At 35.1% G+C, this 17,630-nt stretch overlaps 1 protein-coding gene across 50 annotated transcripts in view; it reads right to left on the reverse strand.

Moving 5' to 3' along the window:
• Positions 1-16,532, reverse strand: part of si:ch211-266g18.10 (titin) — a 65,516-nt gene extending 48,984 nt beyond the window's left edge. For 49 of the 50 annotated variants that reach the window (XM_052153106.1, XM_052153154.1, XM_052153108.1 and 46 more), the window contains exons 1-23: positions 16,284-16,532; positions 14,077-14,280; positions 13,839-13,943; positions 13,413-13,496; positions 13,088-13,192; positions 12,132-12,251; positions 10,680-10,799; positions 10,467-10,586; positions 10,348-10,377; positions 10,181-10,207; positions 4,559-4,624; positions 4,187-4,357; positions 3,857-3,952; positions 3,115-3,147; positions 1,941-1,988; positions 1,809-1,856; positions 1,568-1,615; positions 1,306-1,353; positions 1,024-1,074; positions 868-918; positions 732-779; positions 424-465; positions 274-321 (exon numbers count right to left, since the gene is read on the reverse strand). In XM_052153106.1, coding sequence (XP_052009066.1) covers positions 274-321; positions 424-465; positions 732-779; positions 868-918; positions 1,024-1,074; positions 1,306-1,353; positions 1,568-1,615; positions 1,809-1,856; positions 1,941-1,988; positions 3,115-3,147; positions 3,857-3,952; positions 4,187-4,357; positions 4,559-4,624; positions 10,181-10,207; positions 10,348-10,377; positions 10,467-10,586; positions 10,680-10,799; positions 12,132-12,251; positions 13,088-13,192; positions 13,413-13,496; positions 13,839-13,943; positions 14,077-14,280; positions 16,284-16,302 — 1,732 coding nt within the window. In that variant the 5' untranslated portion in view covers positions 16,303-16,532. The remainder of the gene's footprint in view (positions 1-273; positions 322-423; positions 466-731; positions 780-867; positions 919-1,023; positions 1,075-1,305; positions 1,354-1,567; positions 1,616-1,808; positions 1,857-1,940; positions 1,989-3,114; positions 3,148-3,856; positions 3,953-4,186; positions 4,358-4,558; positions 4,625-10,180; positions 10,208-10,347; positions 10,378-10,466; positions 10,587-10,679; positions 10,800-12,131; positions 12,252-13,087; positions 13,193-13,412; positions 13,497-13,838; positions 13,944-14,076; positions 14,281-16,283) is intronic. The other variant, XM_052153103.1, reaches the window with a different exon arrangement.
• Between the last annotated feature and the right edge of the window lie 1,098 nt (positions 16,533-17,630).

The raw sequence follows: 17,630 nt of genomic DNA on the forward strand, positions 1-17,630 counted from the left end.
TAGTTTCCCATATCAACAGTGTTGTTTCACTCTTTCCATAATTATCACATAAATATATACTGTAGATACAGTTCAACACAGGAAGACATTACATTTTTATATAAATCTAAATGTCTGAGCAGGGGTTCCGATTTGAAAAGTGACCAAATACGTAGAAGAATTTACTGATTTTTCCTCAGGCTCTGTAATTAAATCAACATCAGCAGTTCATGGAACATAGAAAAGACTTGCCTTTGGTTTTGAAAGGAATTTATTTTATGTGGCAAGTCATACCTTTCTTTAAGTGAGCTGGTTTAACCTTCTCCGGAGTACCTTTAGCTTCTAGAAGTGAATAAAATACAAATATGAAAATCTAATATCAAATATATAAGCCGCAGTTTCTGCAGTTCATTCAGCTCAATTTTGATCCATATAATTGCATACCTTTCTTCACAGTTTTAGGTTTTTCTTTGGCAACTTCACCTTCTGTAATGCCAAATGGAAATGCAAAATGTCTTAATGAATCAACAGAATGCATCAGTTCCAGAATGTTCCTTTGTTTGCATATACCTGCTTAATCATTTTAATCATATAGATTTTAAATTGGAATGTTGCAGGGAAATCGTAAAAACAGAAATTAAAGGATCACTTACCCTTAAATGGAGTGCCGTTGTTATCCTTAAATATTCTACATGTTGTTAAAGACACATATTTAACAAAAATGTTAAGGGAAGAAAATATAAGCATAGTACCTCTTTTGGAAGGTGCAGGCTTGGACTTCTCTTTAGTAACGTCATGTTCTGAAAAGTATTTGGAACAATCTTCTTATATAATCTGTTAATTTATGCAAGACAGTAAATGCAAAATAATAAATCCAGAGCAAGCTACCTTTCTTTTTCACAACTGCAGGTTCAGCCTTTTCTTTTACAGTCTCAGCAACTAGCAAACAAATTGTAGACACATCTTTGAGAACATTGTAAAAATATGTTGTATGAAATCATATAACTTTGCATGATACATTTTTATGTTACAGGGCAGAAATACCTTTTTCTGGTGGAGTTGGTTTAGCCTTTTCCTTCTTGATCTCTTCAGCTTCTTGAGATTGAAAAAAAAAGATTGTTTCATTGATGACTGAGCTAACAATAGTCATCACACTACAAATGCACATAAACACTTAAATTCATATGCAATATTTTCAGGTTATGCTAGAAGTAAACGTTAATGTCAAATTACAGAAAGTCACATGGAGATTTTATTACATTACTATAATCTACAAAAAAAGGGGAATACTTATGTAGATTATAGTGAACACATACAGGAAAATACCTTTCTTAGCAGGAAGGGGTTTGTGTTTTTCCTTGACAACTTCACTCTCTGCAAAAGCGACAAATAATTAAGTCCAAGGCTTATAGCAATATACAGTTTTCCAGACTGAAATTCACTGGGGCATCTTCATCTTCTATACAAAAGAGACATGTCTAAAATACGCATTTTTACACATACAGTGCAATATATATAAGAAACCCTAATGTAGCCTATAGTTGAGCAAAACTGAAAAACAGGACATAGATGTGATGGAGAACGATACCTTTCAACACAGGGCCTTCTTTAGCTTTTTCTTTAGCAACCTTAACCTCTGGTGACACAACACAATTATCAGAATCCTACTTTTGAAATTGTAAATTGACTTACTAATTTATTAAATATAGTAGAAAGCTTAATTTGAAGAGACATTATTTAGCCTCTTATTGCAAATTGCTTAAACATGTGCTAAACTGCAATTATTTACTCATATCGGTGATGTACTGTAAGAACAAACAGCATCATACCTTTATTAGATGGTGCTGGTTTAGTCTCTTCTTTACCCACTTCAGCTTCTGTAAATACAATTAACAATTTATGTCCGGATATTTTGAAATAAATTAAAAACATAATGCCATTTTCTAAAGATTTGGCCCTACCTCTCTTTAACAGAACAGCTTTTGCTTTCTTCTTGTCAATCTCAATATCTATGATAGACATTAAAGGAAGAGGTCACCAAAAAATATTGATTGTCATTATTTAGTCAAGCTCATAGAACAAATGTGAATGAGTTGTGAGGGTTTGACTCATCCAATTGAATCGAGTCTTTTGAATTAATTCACTGATTAATTGACCATTAATGCGAATCACTTCTTTTCCGCCAGCAGATGGGGACAAATTAGCGTCTTTCATGTGGTGAGAAAACATTGAGTCGTAAAGAAACATTGATTCATTCGCGAACGAAACATCAATATCATTATTATCATCTTTAATAATGTATTAATAACTAATAAAACGAGGAGCCTGACTTAAATATAAAGTGCAAATGTAAAATGGCCATGAAGAGATGTCATTTAAACACTTCAACACAAGAAAAGGATCTCTTTGCATCAAAATAATATTTCATGGCAACAAAACAATGTTAATATGTTCTTATCATACAGTACTATGATGTTCCCACGAGTTAACATGAGCAAAGGGACCGAATCAGTCCATTTCCGGGCACCACAGGCCTACTGTTAAGCTCCAAAAATGACAAAGACAATACCATAAAATATACCTGCCAGCATTGGATTGTGAAAATATTGTTATTATTATTATTATTATTTAAATATGTTTTGGAGGTATAGGGGGTGGCAGTACCAGTCAGTGATACTATTATTGATGAAGAAGAATACAAAAAAATGGACCATGTATTCAGATGGCTATGGCTTTGGCCACCTTCAAGCTAACATCATCTGAAAGAGAATATAGCAATGTAGGCCCTCTGCAAATTTGTATTTTTATTTAAAGTATTACAGGATCCACAGATTTATTATACGGAACATTTTCTATGCGTTTAGACAGGTGTAATAGTCAGATGGGAAATGGTTTTTAAATGTAAAGTAGTGATACGATTTCTCGTTAATTCCCTACTGTATAGCAGTAAAAGAATGTTCATACCATAATCACCATATAATGATATTATAACTGATACATGTTGTTTAACATATCAACATGTATCAGTTATAATATCATAAAATAAATGATAGTTGCTTTACAGGATCATTAGTGGGAATCTTTGCTTCCATAAAACCCCATGTTGAAAGCAGATTAGTGATTGAATGCGATTACCTTTCTTTGCAGGTGTAACCTTTCCCTCAGCTTCTGTGTGAAAGAATTGTACACATTCAATTTACATTTTTGAGTTTTTCATTTGATGTTTATGCATTTTTTTTTTTATCAGCTTTGTGAAAAAGTATCAAGATGTGACATTTGATGATGTGACTGCTTCAGTTTCATTTCTAATGCCATTGAAATATTGCTTTTTCTCTCAATTTTCAGTGCATAATCTATGACCCATACAACTACTTTTATTGTTATATCCTAGTGTTAGCAGGTTGATTTAGTCATATTTAAATCAAATTTACCATGTATAATACCTGGCAAAACATGTTCCTATGATGCAGCAACATTAAAATGAAGCTTTTTAAGCATTTTTTGTTGAATACAGCAATAAAAGCAACGAACGAAATTGCATTTTCAACATCAGGACTAAGATGTCAAGCAGCACAATAATGATTATAAATTATAATCATTATTATTAGCCCAGACTATGCTAATTTTTTCATGATTATAATGATGAAAAAAGCTGCATAGTGTGGGTTAATCATTTAAAAGGGTTAGAGTTCAATTTGGGTCACTTTGTAAGACATTTTCACATGTTACAAAAAGATATCGAAAGGAACTGATGCAGAACAATAATGTTTTAGGTTGCTATTTAGCATAAACGTTCAGACAGTTTCACTCTAATGAGGAAGCAGAGCCATATTTATCTAATGTATGCTACTGGTGTTAGTACATCACATATACGTACCAGATTTCACGTCAAGTTTCTTCTTTTTTAGAGGGAGTTCTTCATCCACTTTAGTCACCTTGATCTTTTTATTAGACTTTTCTCTCATGTGCTTTTCTAGAACAGATTTAAATACCTATGTTGATTTCTTTATCAACTTCAATTGAGTTATTTTTAATAAAATAAAAGTAAACATTTTTTTATTATTTTATTTAACTGTTAAACATTTCACAATTCAATTTATTGGAATTTTCCTATGAAATGTAATGCATTAATGATTAAAAAAAAAATGAAAAATAGGCTAAAATGTTATAAAAAATATTTTTTTTACATTCTGTTTGCCAGTTTTACCTGTTGGTTCTGGAGACTTATCCTCTTTGGGTTTCTCTTTTCTTTGAACTTTTTCTATCATAATTTTGTCGGGTTCAGTTTTTTCTTTTTTCCTTGCTTTTTCTACTGTAATATTTATTTTGTGTAGTGTTATTTCATCCTTTTCTCTTTCGGTCTTCTTACCTCTCATGTCTGTAAAAACAGATAAGATCATGTGTCACACGTCAATCAATTTCTAAATACACAGCACATTAATTTAGCTATATTTTTACACCTCTCATCCACACAGGAACGGCACTGAAAATGGAGACTTTCGAAAACGCTCTCAATAAATGCAAAACATAACTGAATTAAAATGTGCACAAGCCTTTAAGGAAACAACAAATACTTCACCTTGAATGATTCTGAAAACCTCCTCTCTAGATTTTTTCTCTTTGGCCTCTTTTATGTGTTCAAGAACTGAAATTAAGGAGGGCAATACATGTTAAATAAGCATTACATGTTTTAACATCCATATGATTAATGGAAAATGAGAATTAGTGTTTGAAATAATGCACTATAAGTGCGTTCAGTTAACTGTGTTTGTAAGAAGTGAAAAGCTTTTTAATCAGTCATGTCATTGCATTAGAAAGTAAAACCTTTAAAATGAAATAAAATCTGTGTATATCATAATTTCTCACTTTGTTATGAGACAGAGATGACTATACAGTGATTATAGCTTTCTGAGTTACATTCAATTTGTGTATAAAATGACTACAAATGTCAGACTGAATAATAAAGACTCTTAATTTTGTACACAAATCAGTGGTCATTTGTTTGGTTTTACATTCTTTTATATGATGATTTGAAACAAGTAAAGCCATTCCACACATATTCAATAACTTTTTTACAAAGAAAGAATAAGAAAAGACAAAACAAATTTGTCCCACATAATTACATAAAAGAGAGCAAGTACTTTTTTGTAGATTCTGCCTTAAAAAGAGAATATATTGGACAAAACAGGCTGAAATGCTTGTAGTAATAAATGTCTATTCAAATAGCTATAGTTCACTCCATGTGTAGACCTCCATCACCAACGCTCTTTAGAGAATCATCTATTGTCCCTCTTCAAAAACTCTTTCCAGAAACACAGGTGAAGTAGAAGCAACATTGAATGAATCTTCATCCATCAAGTTGTTCTTCCACATCCAGTTTGTAAGGAGTGCTAACATGTGTTCATCAGAATAAAAGCAATATCACACAAGTAACAGCGAGGTTGTACATTTTCACATTTCTCACAATATGGTTACAAAGTTGCTTGCCATATTATAGACATATTATTGAAAAAGCAAACACAGACAGGCATGATACAAACAGTGGCAATGCTGTTGTTCAAAACAGTAGCACTTCTGGAATGCTTGTCTGGAATATCGCCGCTCTGTTGCTCCATACATTGCAAATGAATGGTGGCCAGAATTGTGAAGCTCCAAAAAGCACATAAAGGCAGCATAAAATAATCCATATGACTCCAGTGGTTAAATCCATGCCTTCAAAAGTGATATAATAGGTGTAGGTGAGAAAACGATCAATATTTAAATTCTTTTTTACTATAATAAAGCCCAGTAGGTGGCGATATGTATGAAGAATGCGAATCGCCAAAACAAAAGAAGTAGAATATGGAAGTGAAAGTGAAGATTTATAGTAAATAAAGGATTGAAATATTGATCTGTTTCTCACCGTATCACATCTGATGACATACATTTAACCAATGGGGTCTTATAGATTACTTTTGTGCTGTCTTTATGTGATTTTTGAGCTTCAAAGTTCTGGCCACCATTCACTTGCATTGAATGGACCAACAGATCCGAGATATTCTTCTAAAAAATTTTGTTTGTGTTCAGCAGAATAAAGAAAGTCATACACATCTGGGATGGCATGAGAGTGAGTAAATAATGACAGAATTTTCATTTTGGGTGAACTGGTTCTTTAATGTATTATCGATAAATTCGAAAAAAGAATGCTAATGGTCTATTGCTAAATAATGCTACTGCAGCAAATACAAATATTATATATTGTTTAATTTTTTTTTTACAGTTTGAGTACAGTTATTAGAGGGAATTATAAGGTAATGAGAAAGCATTTTAAAAATAAGTTATTTGTTTTAGGCTACACATATAGAACTTTATTTATTTTCATGTATTCATTAATTAATATATATATATATATATATATATATATATATACACACTCACCTAAAGGATTATTAGGAACACCTGTTCAATTTCTCATTAATGCAATTATCTAATCAACCAATCACATGGCAGTTGCTTCAATGCATTTAGGGGTGTGGTCCTGGTCGAGACAATCTCCTGAACTCCAAACTGAATGTCAGAATGGGAAAGAAAGGTGATTTAAGCAATTTTGAGCGTGGCATGGTTGTTGGTGCCAGACGGGCCGGTCTGAGTATTTCACAATCTGCTCAGTTACTGGGATTTTCACGCACAACTATTTCTAGGGTTTACAAAGAATGGTGTGAAAAGGAAAAACATCCAGTATGCGGCAGTCCTGTGGGCTGAAAATGCCTTGTTGATGCTAGAGGTCAGAGGAGAATGGGCCGACTGATTCAAGCTGATAGAAGAGCAACTTTGCCTGAAATAACCACTCGTTACAACCGAGGTATGCAGCAAAGCATTTGTGAAGCCACAACACGCACAACCTTGAGGCGGATGGGCTACAACAGCAGAAGACCCCACCGGGTACCACTCATCTCCACTACAAATAGGAAAAAGAGGCTACAATTTGCAAGAGCTCACCAAAATTGGACAGTTGAAGACTGGAAAAATGTTGCCTGGTCTGATGAGTCTCGATTTCTGTTGAGACATTCAGATGGTAGAGTCAGAATTTGGCATAAACAGAATGAGAACATGGATCCATCATGCCTTGTTACCACTGTGCAGGCTGCTGGTGGTGGTGTAATGGTGTGGGGGATGTTTTCTTGGCACACTTTAGGCCCCTTAGTGCCACTTGGGTGAAGGAATTGTTTCTGACCATGTCCATCCCTTTATGGCCACCATGCACACATCCTCTGATGGCTACTTCCAGCAGGATAATGCACCATGTCACAAAGCTCGAATCATTTCAAATTGGTTTCTTGAACATGACAATGAGTTCACTGTACTAAAATGGCCCCCACAGTCACCAGATCTCAACCCAATAGAGCATATTTGGGATGTGGTGGAACGGGAGCTTCGTGCCCTGGATGTGCATCCCACAAATCTCCATCAACTGCAAGATGCTATCCTATCAATATGGGCCAACATTTCTAAAGAATGCTTTCAGCACCTTGTTGAATCAATGCCACGTAGAATTAAGGCAGTTCTGAAGGCAAAGGGGTCAAACACAGTATTAGTATGGTGTTCCTAATAATCCTTTAGGTGAGTGTATATATATATATATATATATATATATATATATATATATATAAATAAATAAAATGTTTAATTAACATATAAACAATAATAATCAACAACCTTAGTCAGTAGTAGTTCTAAATTGCATGGCTCCCCATGTCGCCCATGCCCAAATCCGCCACTGACCTTAGTGATTAGCCTTTCCACAATAGGTGAATTGTAATTGTTGTTAGTTATTAAGGTCACCTTACTAAGGCATGTGAGGTTGCAATCTGTCAGTTGAACTATTTGCTTTTGCCTAAGTCTAAATTATTCTATACCTTTGCCATATTCTTCACGAGGATCCTCATGTGCTTCCTGGTCATCTGTTTCAATGGAATGGCAGTCTTCTTCAGCTGCTTTGGCTGATGTTCTTTGCTCACTCAAGCCTCTTTTCACGGCAGCTAAACCGCTGCTGTTATTGTTATTTTCATCATCTCCATCTGTGATGTCGCTTTTGACAATAAGCAGAACAAGCTCCTCCTCTACTTTTTCTTCTTCATTATAATCATCAGCATCATCATCAGAAGCAGCAATAGTGGCTTCTAAAGGAACATGATCAGTCTCTTCAATGTCCTTTTTTACAAAATCATCTTCATCTTTGTCTTCCTCTACCTCCATGTCCTTTGTGCTCTTTTTAGTGTCACTAAATGCCATAACTTCCTCCTCTTTGACATGTTTTCCTTCCTTGTCGTCTTCCGCATTTAAATCATCCTTGCACTCAGCCTGATCATGATCAACAAGTCCTGCTACCTCCACTATTTCCTCCACATGGAAGGAAGATGCTTCATCTAATTCAGCTGTCTTTTCTTCTACTTTGTTCTCTAGTACAATTATAACTGTTTCAGCTGTTTCTTCATCTTCTGTGACACTGTCATCTGTTACAGCTTCTTCTTCCTCATCGGTGACAACAGGTGCATCTTCACCTTCACCTGTGTCTTCATCAGAGGTTATTTCAGCTATTTCATCCTCTGCAATATCAGAAGCATCTTCTGCTCTTTCAATTGCTGCTTCTCCATCTGTGACATCAGAAGTACCTTCAATTGTGTCAGAAGTTTCTTCCTCTTCCTTAACGTCCGAGTTATCTTCAGAACTGACATCAGATGTGTCGCCCTCTGTTTCAGAGGTATCTTCATCTGTGATATCAGAGATATCAAAAGGTTTGTCTTTATTTTTAAGTTCGGAGGTATCTTCAGCTGTTTCAGTAGTTTCTCCCACCTCTGTAACACCAGATGTATCTTCATCTGAGGTATCTTTAACTGTTTCAGGAAGTCCTTCCTCCTCTGAAACATCAACGTCCTCCTTTTCTGTCATATCGGAGGCATCTTCAGATGTTTCAACTCTTTCTTCCTCTTTAACATTCAACATATCCTCAACTACTTCAGTTGTGTCTTCAACAACATCCTCATGGAATTTGGTTGTGTCCACCTCAATATAGTCCTCCTCAATTGTCTCTTTTATTTCTTGTTTAGTGCTGTCTGTATTCTTCAATGTGGATGTCACAGTGATTTTGGCAGTGTCCCTTTTTTTGCCCAGTATTTCTGCAACTGTTTTATGAAGCCGTTTAACTTGTTACTATCTTTTTCATTCAAAGTTATGACCAAAACTGATTTATCAGTTTATGTCTAGTGCAAACAGATTGGAAACACAATTACAGGCGTTACATCACATTGATGACTTTAGCAGTATGCACATGTTACTCCACTGATAAAAAACACCCAAAACCTGGTGCATATCTTTTAAGGTTTGTCAAGTGACATTGATATCTCAAATGGAAATATCTAAACTGCAACCACTTTAAATCTAAATCGTTATTTAGATAAAGTTTATCAGCTTTCAATCTCAGAGCATTAATATTGTGGAGGTCACAATATTTTTGCAACATGTGGCATACCTGTGCAAAGAAATCTTATGTGGTGTATGTTTGTGAATATGAACTACGTAATGTATCAGAGATGGTTAGACTTTCGTACTACACTGCAAAGAGGGGAATGAAAATCAAACACAGCAAGATATGCAATTGACAAATCTTTTTATTTTTGGTATGTGTAAATATGCACTCATGCCAGGGAAATTAAATCGCAAGCACATAAATCAAATTTTTACATTATATTTAATTAAATAAATAAATAAACATGGGCAATACAGTGTGAGATTGAGTGAGCGAAACATATTTACAGTAGTTGTAGGACAGGAACATAAATTACATCGTTATATGCAGTCATGCAACATTTGTTCATGCACATTGTTTTGACATTTATTTATGTTCTGATTGACAGGTTTGAAACATGGGAAGACACAAGATAAAGTACATCAAAATGAATGGATATGGGGCATTGGCTAGCCTGAAGACTTTACAATTTCAATCAATTCACGATCTCGCATTAAACGTTATGTAAAGAAACACCTTTTTCACATGCTGTCATATACTTTTGCAAGTGCAAAATAAATGCATTTTAAAAATGATATTAAGTTTGTTGATGCTGTTTCAGTAGTCAAAATATTTGATCAGTTTACATAACTAGTGTTAGTTTTCATGTTAATCAACAGCTTTTATATACAGTAAATTAATTAATGAGTCACTAACCTTTTTCCATAGGGGGCAGGAATTCTCCTGGAGAATTTAGAAATATGATGAAATATTATAATGTTTACATTTGCAAATGAATTGTATTTTAGTGATTGTTGCATGGAAAGGGAAAAAATATAATATAAAATTATTCATTATAATATGCATAATTATTATTATTATACCTTTTCTTCTTATCACTTGTGGTGTGTAATCTGAAACAGAAAACAAAGGGAATATAAAGAGACAACATTGTGTTTTCAAGATACAAATGTTCAAATTTGTGATGTACAATTATGAATACCTTTGTTCTTCATGAGCATATTTGAGAAAAAGGCCAAGAACATGTCCCTCCTGTCAGTAAATTCCTCAACAGTATCTGTGAGGAGTTTCATGGTATCAAATCCAATGTTAGGAATACCACCTGTGGAAAAAATAGAGTAATATAACGCAAGCAATGAAAATGTTTTAGGCAAAACACAATCAAATTAAAAAGCTGATGAATTAATGACAATACCTTCTTTGCCTTTAAACAGGTTGGATAGGTAGTTAGAGACAGAGATCTTCAGGTCTGTAGCCTCCTCAACAATATTGCCGGCCAATTCCATTGGATTAGTGCTCATATTGGGGATCCAAGCTGAAAAATGGGATAGAATTTTGACATCTAATGGACCTTTATGGTTTATAGATTTTAATATTGCATATATTGGCCTAATATATATATGTGGCATCATTTTTGCAAAATTATATTAAATGTTCTTATGAATATCATGGAGGAGAAATGTACACTAAACACTAAAAGTGAGTTACATTTGCTCCCAAACAGATAAGGTTAATGTTAATCGTTAATGCTCTGGCGAGTTTTAAATCAACAAAAATTACCTAGATCCCTACCCTAAAACTTACTCAATAGTGTCAGAAAAAGAAAATTTGAGACGAAAAATGCAATTGCTGAAGCAATCAATTCATTTTAAGGTGCTTCTATGACACTTTCGGCTCACGTGTCCAATCCCCGGTCATTTGCATTGCAAGCGCAATGCCATTTCAGTCAAGTTACTGCGTAATTTTTTCGCACTTGAGTAAGCTTATAAAACTTGCTGATTATAATGCAAATGTTAAAATGTATAGGCTTAAAAGTCATGCACTACAGTAAAAGTTTTTAGAGGTCATTGTGTGAGGAACAAACTGAAAAGTAAGTGTTAAAGTAATTAAAAGATAATTCACCCAAAAATTTACATTTTCCCATAATTTACTCACCCTCAAGCCATCCCAGATTTGTATGGCTTCTTTCTTCTGCAGAACACAAACAAAGATTTTTAGAAGAATATGTTATCTCTGTAGGTCCTCACAATGCAATTGAATGGTGATCAGAACTTTGTAGCTCCAAAAATCACATAAAGGAAACATAAAAGTAATCATACGACGCCAGTGTTTACATCCATATCTTCAGAAGTGATATAATAAGTGTGGGTGAAAAACTGAACAATATGCAAGTACCTTTTTATGCTAAATCTCCACTTTCAGATGTGAAAGTGAAACTAAACAGGCACCACATGTGACCTTCAGATGTAAAAGTGGAGATTTAGAGTAAAAAAGGACCTAACACCTATTATATTGCTTCTGAAGATATGGATTTATTCTTATAGATTACTCCTATTGTTTCCTTTCCGTGATTTTAGGAACTACAAAGGTCTGATCACCACTTTCTTGCATTGTATAGACCTACAGAGCTGAAATATCCTTCTAGAAATATTCATTTGTGTTCTGTAGAAGAAAGAAAGCCATGCACATGTGTGATGCATGAATTGAATAAATAATGAGAGAATTTTCATTTTTGGGTGAACTATCCCTTTAACTGATAATCTGCTGTTTTATTCATGATTTCTGTGAAAGGAAATTAAAAAATCATTTAGCAATAATTTAAGTTTATTAGCGTGATTCTGTGAGACCAGGTTGCATATTTAAGAACCTTTAACTCCTCCGAGCATGGTTGAAAGATGTATTAAAATGGTCTTGAGCCATCTTAAAATTTGCACAACTGCTTCACTGGCCATTTCCACTGGATTAATGATCACAATATCCAGGATATCTAAGCAACATAAAAAGCATTAATCAGACATTATTGAGGCTGTGCAAATGACCAAAGTTCAGCCATGAAACTCAATGTGGCACAAGCTGATTGTTATCTGTTAGCCAGTCGGCTAACTCACTTGTGACACGTTAACCCAATGGGCTCGCATGGTGTAAGCTGATTGGTCCTTTGACATGTAATCGTGTAGCCAATCAATTTGCGTCTCTCCCTTTGTGTAATGTTTAAATTGCTACGTTTTACAGAAAGGCTGATTTCACAGCAGCACACTGCGAGACCTTTTCTCTGAAACCCTCCACACCAGCTCCACCAGTCTAGATCTGCTACATGCAAGGGTGGAGCTTACAGATGTCTGGCCACCCCACTCACAGACACACTTCTCCATCCTGGGTGTCACTGTATCCACTCCCCTCCTTTCTTGTATCCAAGTATTTCTTGTATTCACCCATACACCCCCATCCTTGCACCGCCCCTGGCAACATGTGGATTGTTTTTATGTTAATTGGTGCATGCTCAACAGTATGTCTGTGTATTTACAAGCAGCTAGTCTCCGTACTGGCTCTGCAGACGCATAGCAGATCTAGTCAGCCAAGACTAATATACTATCAATATGCCATACCCACATTAAAATGCTAAATCTTTCAGAGAGTTGTCATGACTGAACTTAAATCATGTTTGATTGAAACATTAGTTCTAGTGACTAATTTTTCCTTTTCAGCAAGGAAAATCAATAGCAATTTACAAATCCTGCACATGGGTTAGAACACATCCAAGGTTTCTGATTGCATGTTAGCTCCCAGAACAATGGGAAATTATTTCAGTACAAATGAAGGTACCTTCAAAGAGGTGGAATAAGTTGCCCACTGAGGATCTAATCCATTCTGTGATGTCATCTAATACTACACCACCAAGTTTCACTGTTTCAGTGATCCCTGCATCCTCTTTAACAGACAGCAAAGAAACAAAAACAGACATATGTAAATCAAAACTAAACAAAAAGTCCTATAGTGTTTTATTGTGCACAATGATTTTGATTGTATTTTCTGTTAATGCATGATTTTCTGTAAAGCTGCTTTGAAACAATGTGTGTTGTGAAAGGCGCTATACAAATAAAAATGACTTGACTTGGCTTGATGGCCATGAATGGATGTATTTACATACCACCAGCAATAAATAATCCTGACAAAGAAGCCACTGCTAAATTAACAGTGTCCATCGGATTAAAGATCACTTCAGTGATGGTCTCTGTATTCAAAACAAAACAGCAGAGAAAACGAGACATTCTCCATATAAATCCACCAACAAATCATACATTGTACTTAAAGAGATAGTTCACCCAAAAATTCTGTCATCATTTATTTATCCTGTTGCTCCTAATGACTTTCATTTTTCCATAGAACACAAAAGGAGATGTTAGGCAAAATATTAGCATCCGTCACCATTTACTTTCATTGCATGAAAAAAGAGACAATGAAAGTGAATGGTGTCTGACACTTTTGGGTAAACTATCACTTTAATGTTAAATCACTGAAAATTGTACACCCACTAAAAGTCTAAAGAAAATATTTGTGACTGGAAAAGGAATACCGTGAGTATTAGTAAAGATATTGTTCACATGGTTTATCCCATTGTGAATGCCTTCAATGGCCTTGTCCACTGCTAACTTTGGATCTGAAGCTAAATCCTGGATGCCTACATAAAAAATAAAATAAACAAAAGCACAGTGAACCTGACAATACAAAAACAGCAAAGGTGACATTTACATGGAAAATTTGTGTTGCAGGACTGTTTACTTGAAAATTATAATGAAATGATTAGAACTTACTTGCAACCTGATCGTCACTCACAAAGTTAAACATGACAACACCAGCTAATGACCATGAGACCAGAAGTGTGATGATGACCAGCCATTGTGCAGGACGATTCAAGACACTTAAAAATCCATGGCTTCTGGCTGTGAGAGATTCTGGAGGTATTGGCCTTGCAGGAGCATCAGCAGCGGTGGGAGGAATGGGATTTATTTCTGCACCTGTAGTGATGTGATCAAATTAAAGGTATAGATCACCCTAATATGACAATTCTGTCATAATTTACTCAACCTCATGTTGTTCCAAACCCATAGGACTTTCCAGAAAATAATTTACAGTGGAACACTAAATGAGAACTTAGTCACCTTTCTCTTTCATTGTATGGGAAAAAGCTGTAATGAAAGTGAATTGTGACTGAGGCATTCTGCCTAACATCTCAAGTTGCTACGGTAAAATAAAAGTAATTATTTAATAATCATATTCATAGATAGATAGATAGATAGATAGATAGATAGATAGATAGATAGATAGATAGATAGATAGATAGATAGATAGATAGATAGATTCAAACACTAATGGTGAAATTTAGGCATTGATTTGGTAAGGATGTCTTTTTTTAAATGTCTCATTTATAATATTTTAAAACACTATTGGTTAGGTTCAGGCCAAAGTTTTAGGATAAAGGTGCACTCAGTAATTCTAATCCAATACACTTTTTGTCCATTCTGTGGGAGAGCTGGAAAAAAATCTAGTATTTGTACACAGCTCTGACTCTGTAAATGGGATAAAAACAAAGTGGATCAGATCGATCCACACAACCCGACTCCAACCAATCAGCAACAAGGGGTGGTTCTTGCATGTGCACAGGATGGGGGTGGGGGCAGAGCGAAAGGGAAATTCATTAGAACAGCGACGGCAAATCTGGCTGATGCAAACTTTCTAAACACAAATGTCTGTGAAGCAGACCAAGAGAAAAAGGTCAGACGAATATAAACTAAAAAAGAAGGATTATGATAAGTCGAGGGAGCCATGTCAACATCGGCGAGGCTTTTCAGCATGCAGGATCTTCCAATGGAGCACTGAAGGGAGGGATGTGTTTGTTTTGGCAGTTGAGTTCGAATATCAACAGTGTTTCTCAGGAATCGCTGAGTGCACCTTTAAGTAGGTTTTATAAATTTTTTTGCAAACTATCTAAAATTCACCTTAAAACTGCATCTGAATGCAACACCATTTCACTTGCATTTTACTTCACCCAAACGTGATACAGCATGTACATTTTGAATGGCAAAAATGTTGTCATGTTCACGTGTATTTCATGAGACCAGGCTATTCATTTCTGATGTAGAACAAAACGGAAAAGTCTCTTCAAGTAATGTTAACCACAGTCTTTATTTTTTTCTTCTAAATTGAAAACCATTCAAAACTTGAAATTCCTAAGGGAACTCTAGGCCAATTAGCCTTGCAGGTTGACCTACAAATTCACCCCATAATTAAACAGCCATATTGTCACACATTCACTGCAATATACAGTGTATAATTTGATGCAAACTCCAACTTTTCAAAACAAATCATGATTTGTATATAAAAATAATTTCTATATGTTCTGTATATTTCTGTATCAGTTTTTTCCTTTCTATATAAATACTGCGTCATGATGCCATGCACTGACATTTCTGCAGCTGCTCTCGTACATTAACCGCATGCCTCAAAATCTGATTTCACACTGCTGGCCAGAATAAACTGTATGTCCATCTTGTGTCATTTTCTTCCTGCTGTTTAATTCGCTGAGTTCAATGAACAGTAAAAAATTATCAAATAAACCAATATTCAGTCAAAAACAAACAAACAAACAAAATCTATATTTATCTGATGTTGTACTGTACTTGTCTTAGCAATATGACCCTGTTTGCAGCTACAGTAGATTGGCCAAAATGTGACATGAACAGTTCTGCCAATTCTTAACACTGAAACCTCTAAATAAAATCATCAATGCATTATGAGTAGAAAAACATATTCAAACTATACAGTATATAGTGTGAATATAGGAAAATTGGGACACTTTCTGATAATTTGTCATTGGAGTTATTTTTAAAATATGATCCAAATGGCCAAATCAGTGTCACTCCTTCCTTAGGATGAACTTAAAAGACTCAGTCTTTTTTAATCCATCAACTCTATGTCTGTCAACCAAATAGAGGAGATCATGCGTAAAAACCTGCAGTACCTGTAGTTGCCTGAGCCATTGTGTAGTTCTGTTTTCAGATCCGATTGTCCTTTGATTTTGCTTGTGTAATCTTATTTGGACTTTCACCCAGTTGATGTTAAATCACACTCAGGAAATTATATTCCTTTTCGTCGTCCCCATGTAATCCACAGGTGAAACCTAACAAAGTCATGAGAAAATGTGGGATGAAGGTCTTCAAAGTGCCGGATTGGTGACCATGGCTGGGGGAGAATGGGATGTAAACAGGGGAGTTCAGGCAGGGGAGAAGGCAAATAGGTGCTGGTATTTTAGCCAATGTTATTTCTCCCTCACATGGGTATGGGCTGGGAAAAGTTCCGGGGAGCTTCAAGGTAACCTTATGCTTTGCAAGCCTCGTTTATTCTTAGACAGTTTACTCTTCACCATCTGCACTCTCTTGCCTTTTAAGGCTGTAGGGGGTGTGATCTGTTAGAGGCCTGTACTGGTAGCAAAAGAAGAGACATGATTATGTGTTGACAGCTTCACAATTTTTTGGTGTTTCATATATAATAGAAAATAAAAAATGTAATGCATGTATCATTAGTGACATTGCATAGTTTGTGATCAATTATTTGCTCTCTGATCATCAATTCCAGTGAAAAAGTTTGATTTGACAGGTCAGCAAAAATGAATGCCTCATAGTGATCTATTTAAATGTTAATCATGCTTACAAATAGCACTCTTTTTCCAGACCTCAGTGGATTAGTTTCATCTGTGATTTCATGGAACAGATTTGAAATATATGTAGAAGCTCCACACCAATTTAGAAGGGAGCAAACTAGCTGAGCAGAGATTTGAGATGTGGATATCCATGTGGTATAGAATCTCAAGTTTTGCCTGGAATGCAGTGGCCCTCTAGTGGATGTGCAGGGCATTACAGAAGTGCATTGCGGCAGAAGGGGGGGCGTGTGGATGACGTGGCCTTGTGTATAGATAATGTATCTGCCATTTAAATATACAGGAGTAGTCCAGCTTGTACAGCTGTTTATGGAGAAATGTAGTTACTATGTGGATTAATGCATAGACATTTTTTTAAACCTAAAATCTAAAACTGTTAAAGGAATTTTCAGGGTTCAATACAAGTTTAGCTCAATTAATAGCATTTGTGACATACAGTTATTTTTACACACACACACACACACACACACACACACACACACACACACACACACACACACACACACACACACACACACACAACCAAAACTGGGATTGGTTTTGTTTTCATGTCATCAAGTTGTAATATTGGATATAACTTTACACAGATAAGGTTAGTAAGTGATTTTATCACACTAAATCATGTTAACACTTATATGTTCACATCCTGTG

The sequence above is a fragment of the Xyrauchen texanus genome, chromosome 22, assembly GCF_025860055.1.
Source record: "Xyrauchen texanus isolate HMW12.3.18 chromosome 22, RBS_HiC_50CHRs, whole genome shotgun sequence".
Classification (NCBI taxonomy): Eukaryota; Metazoa; Chordata; class Actinopteri; order Cypriniformes; family Catostomidae; genus Xyrauchen; species Xyrauchen texanus.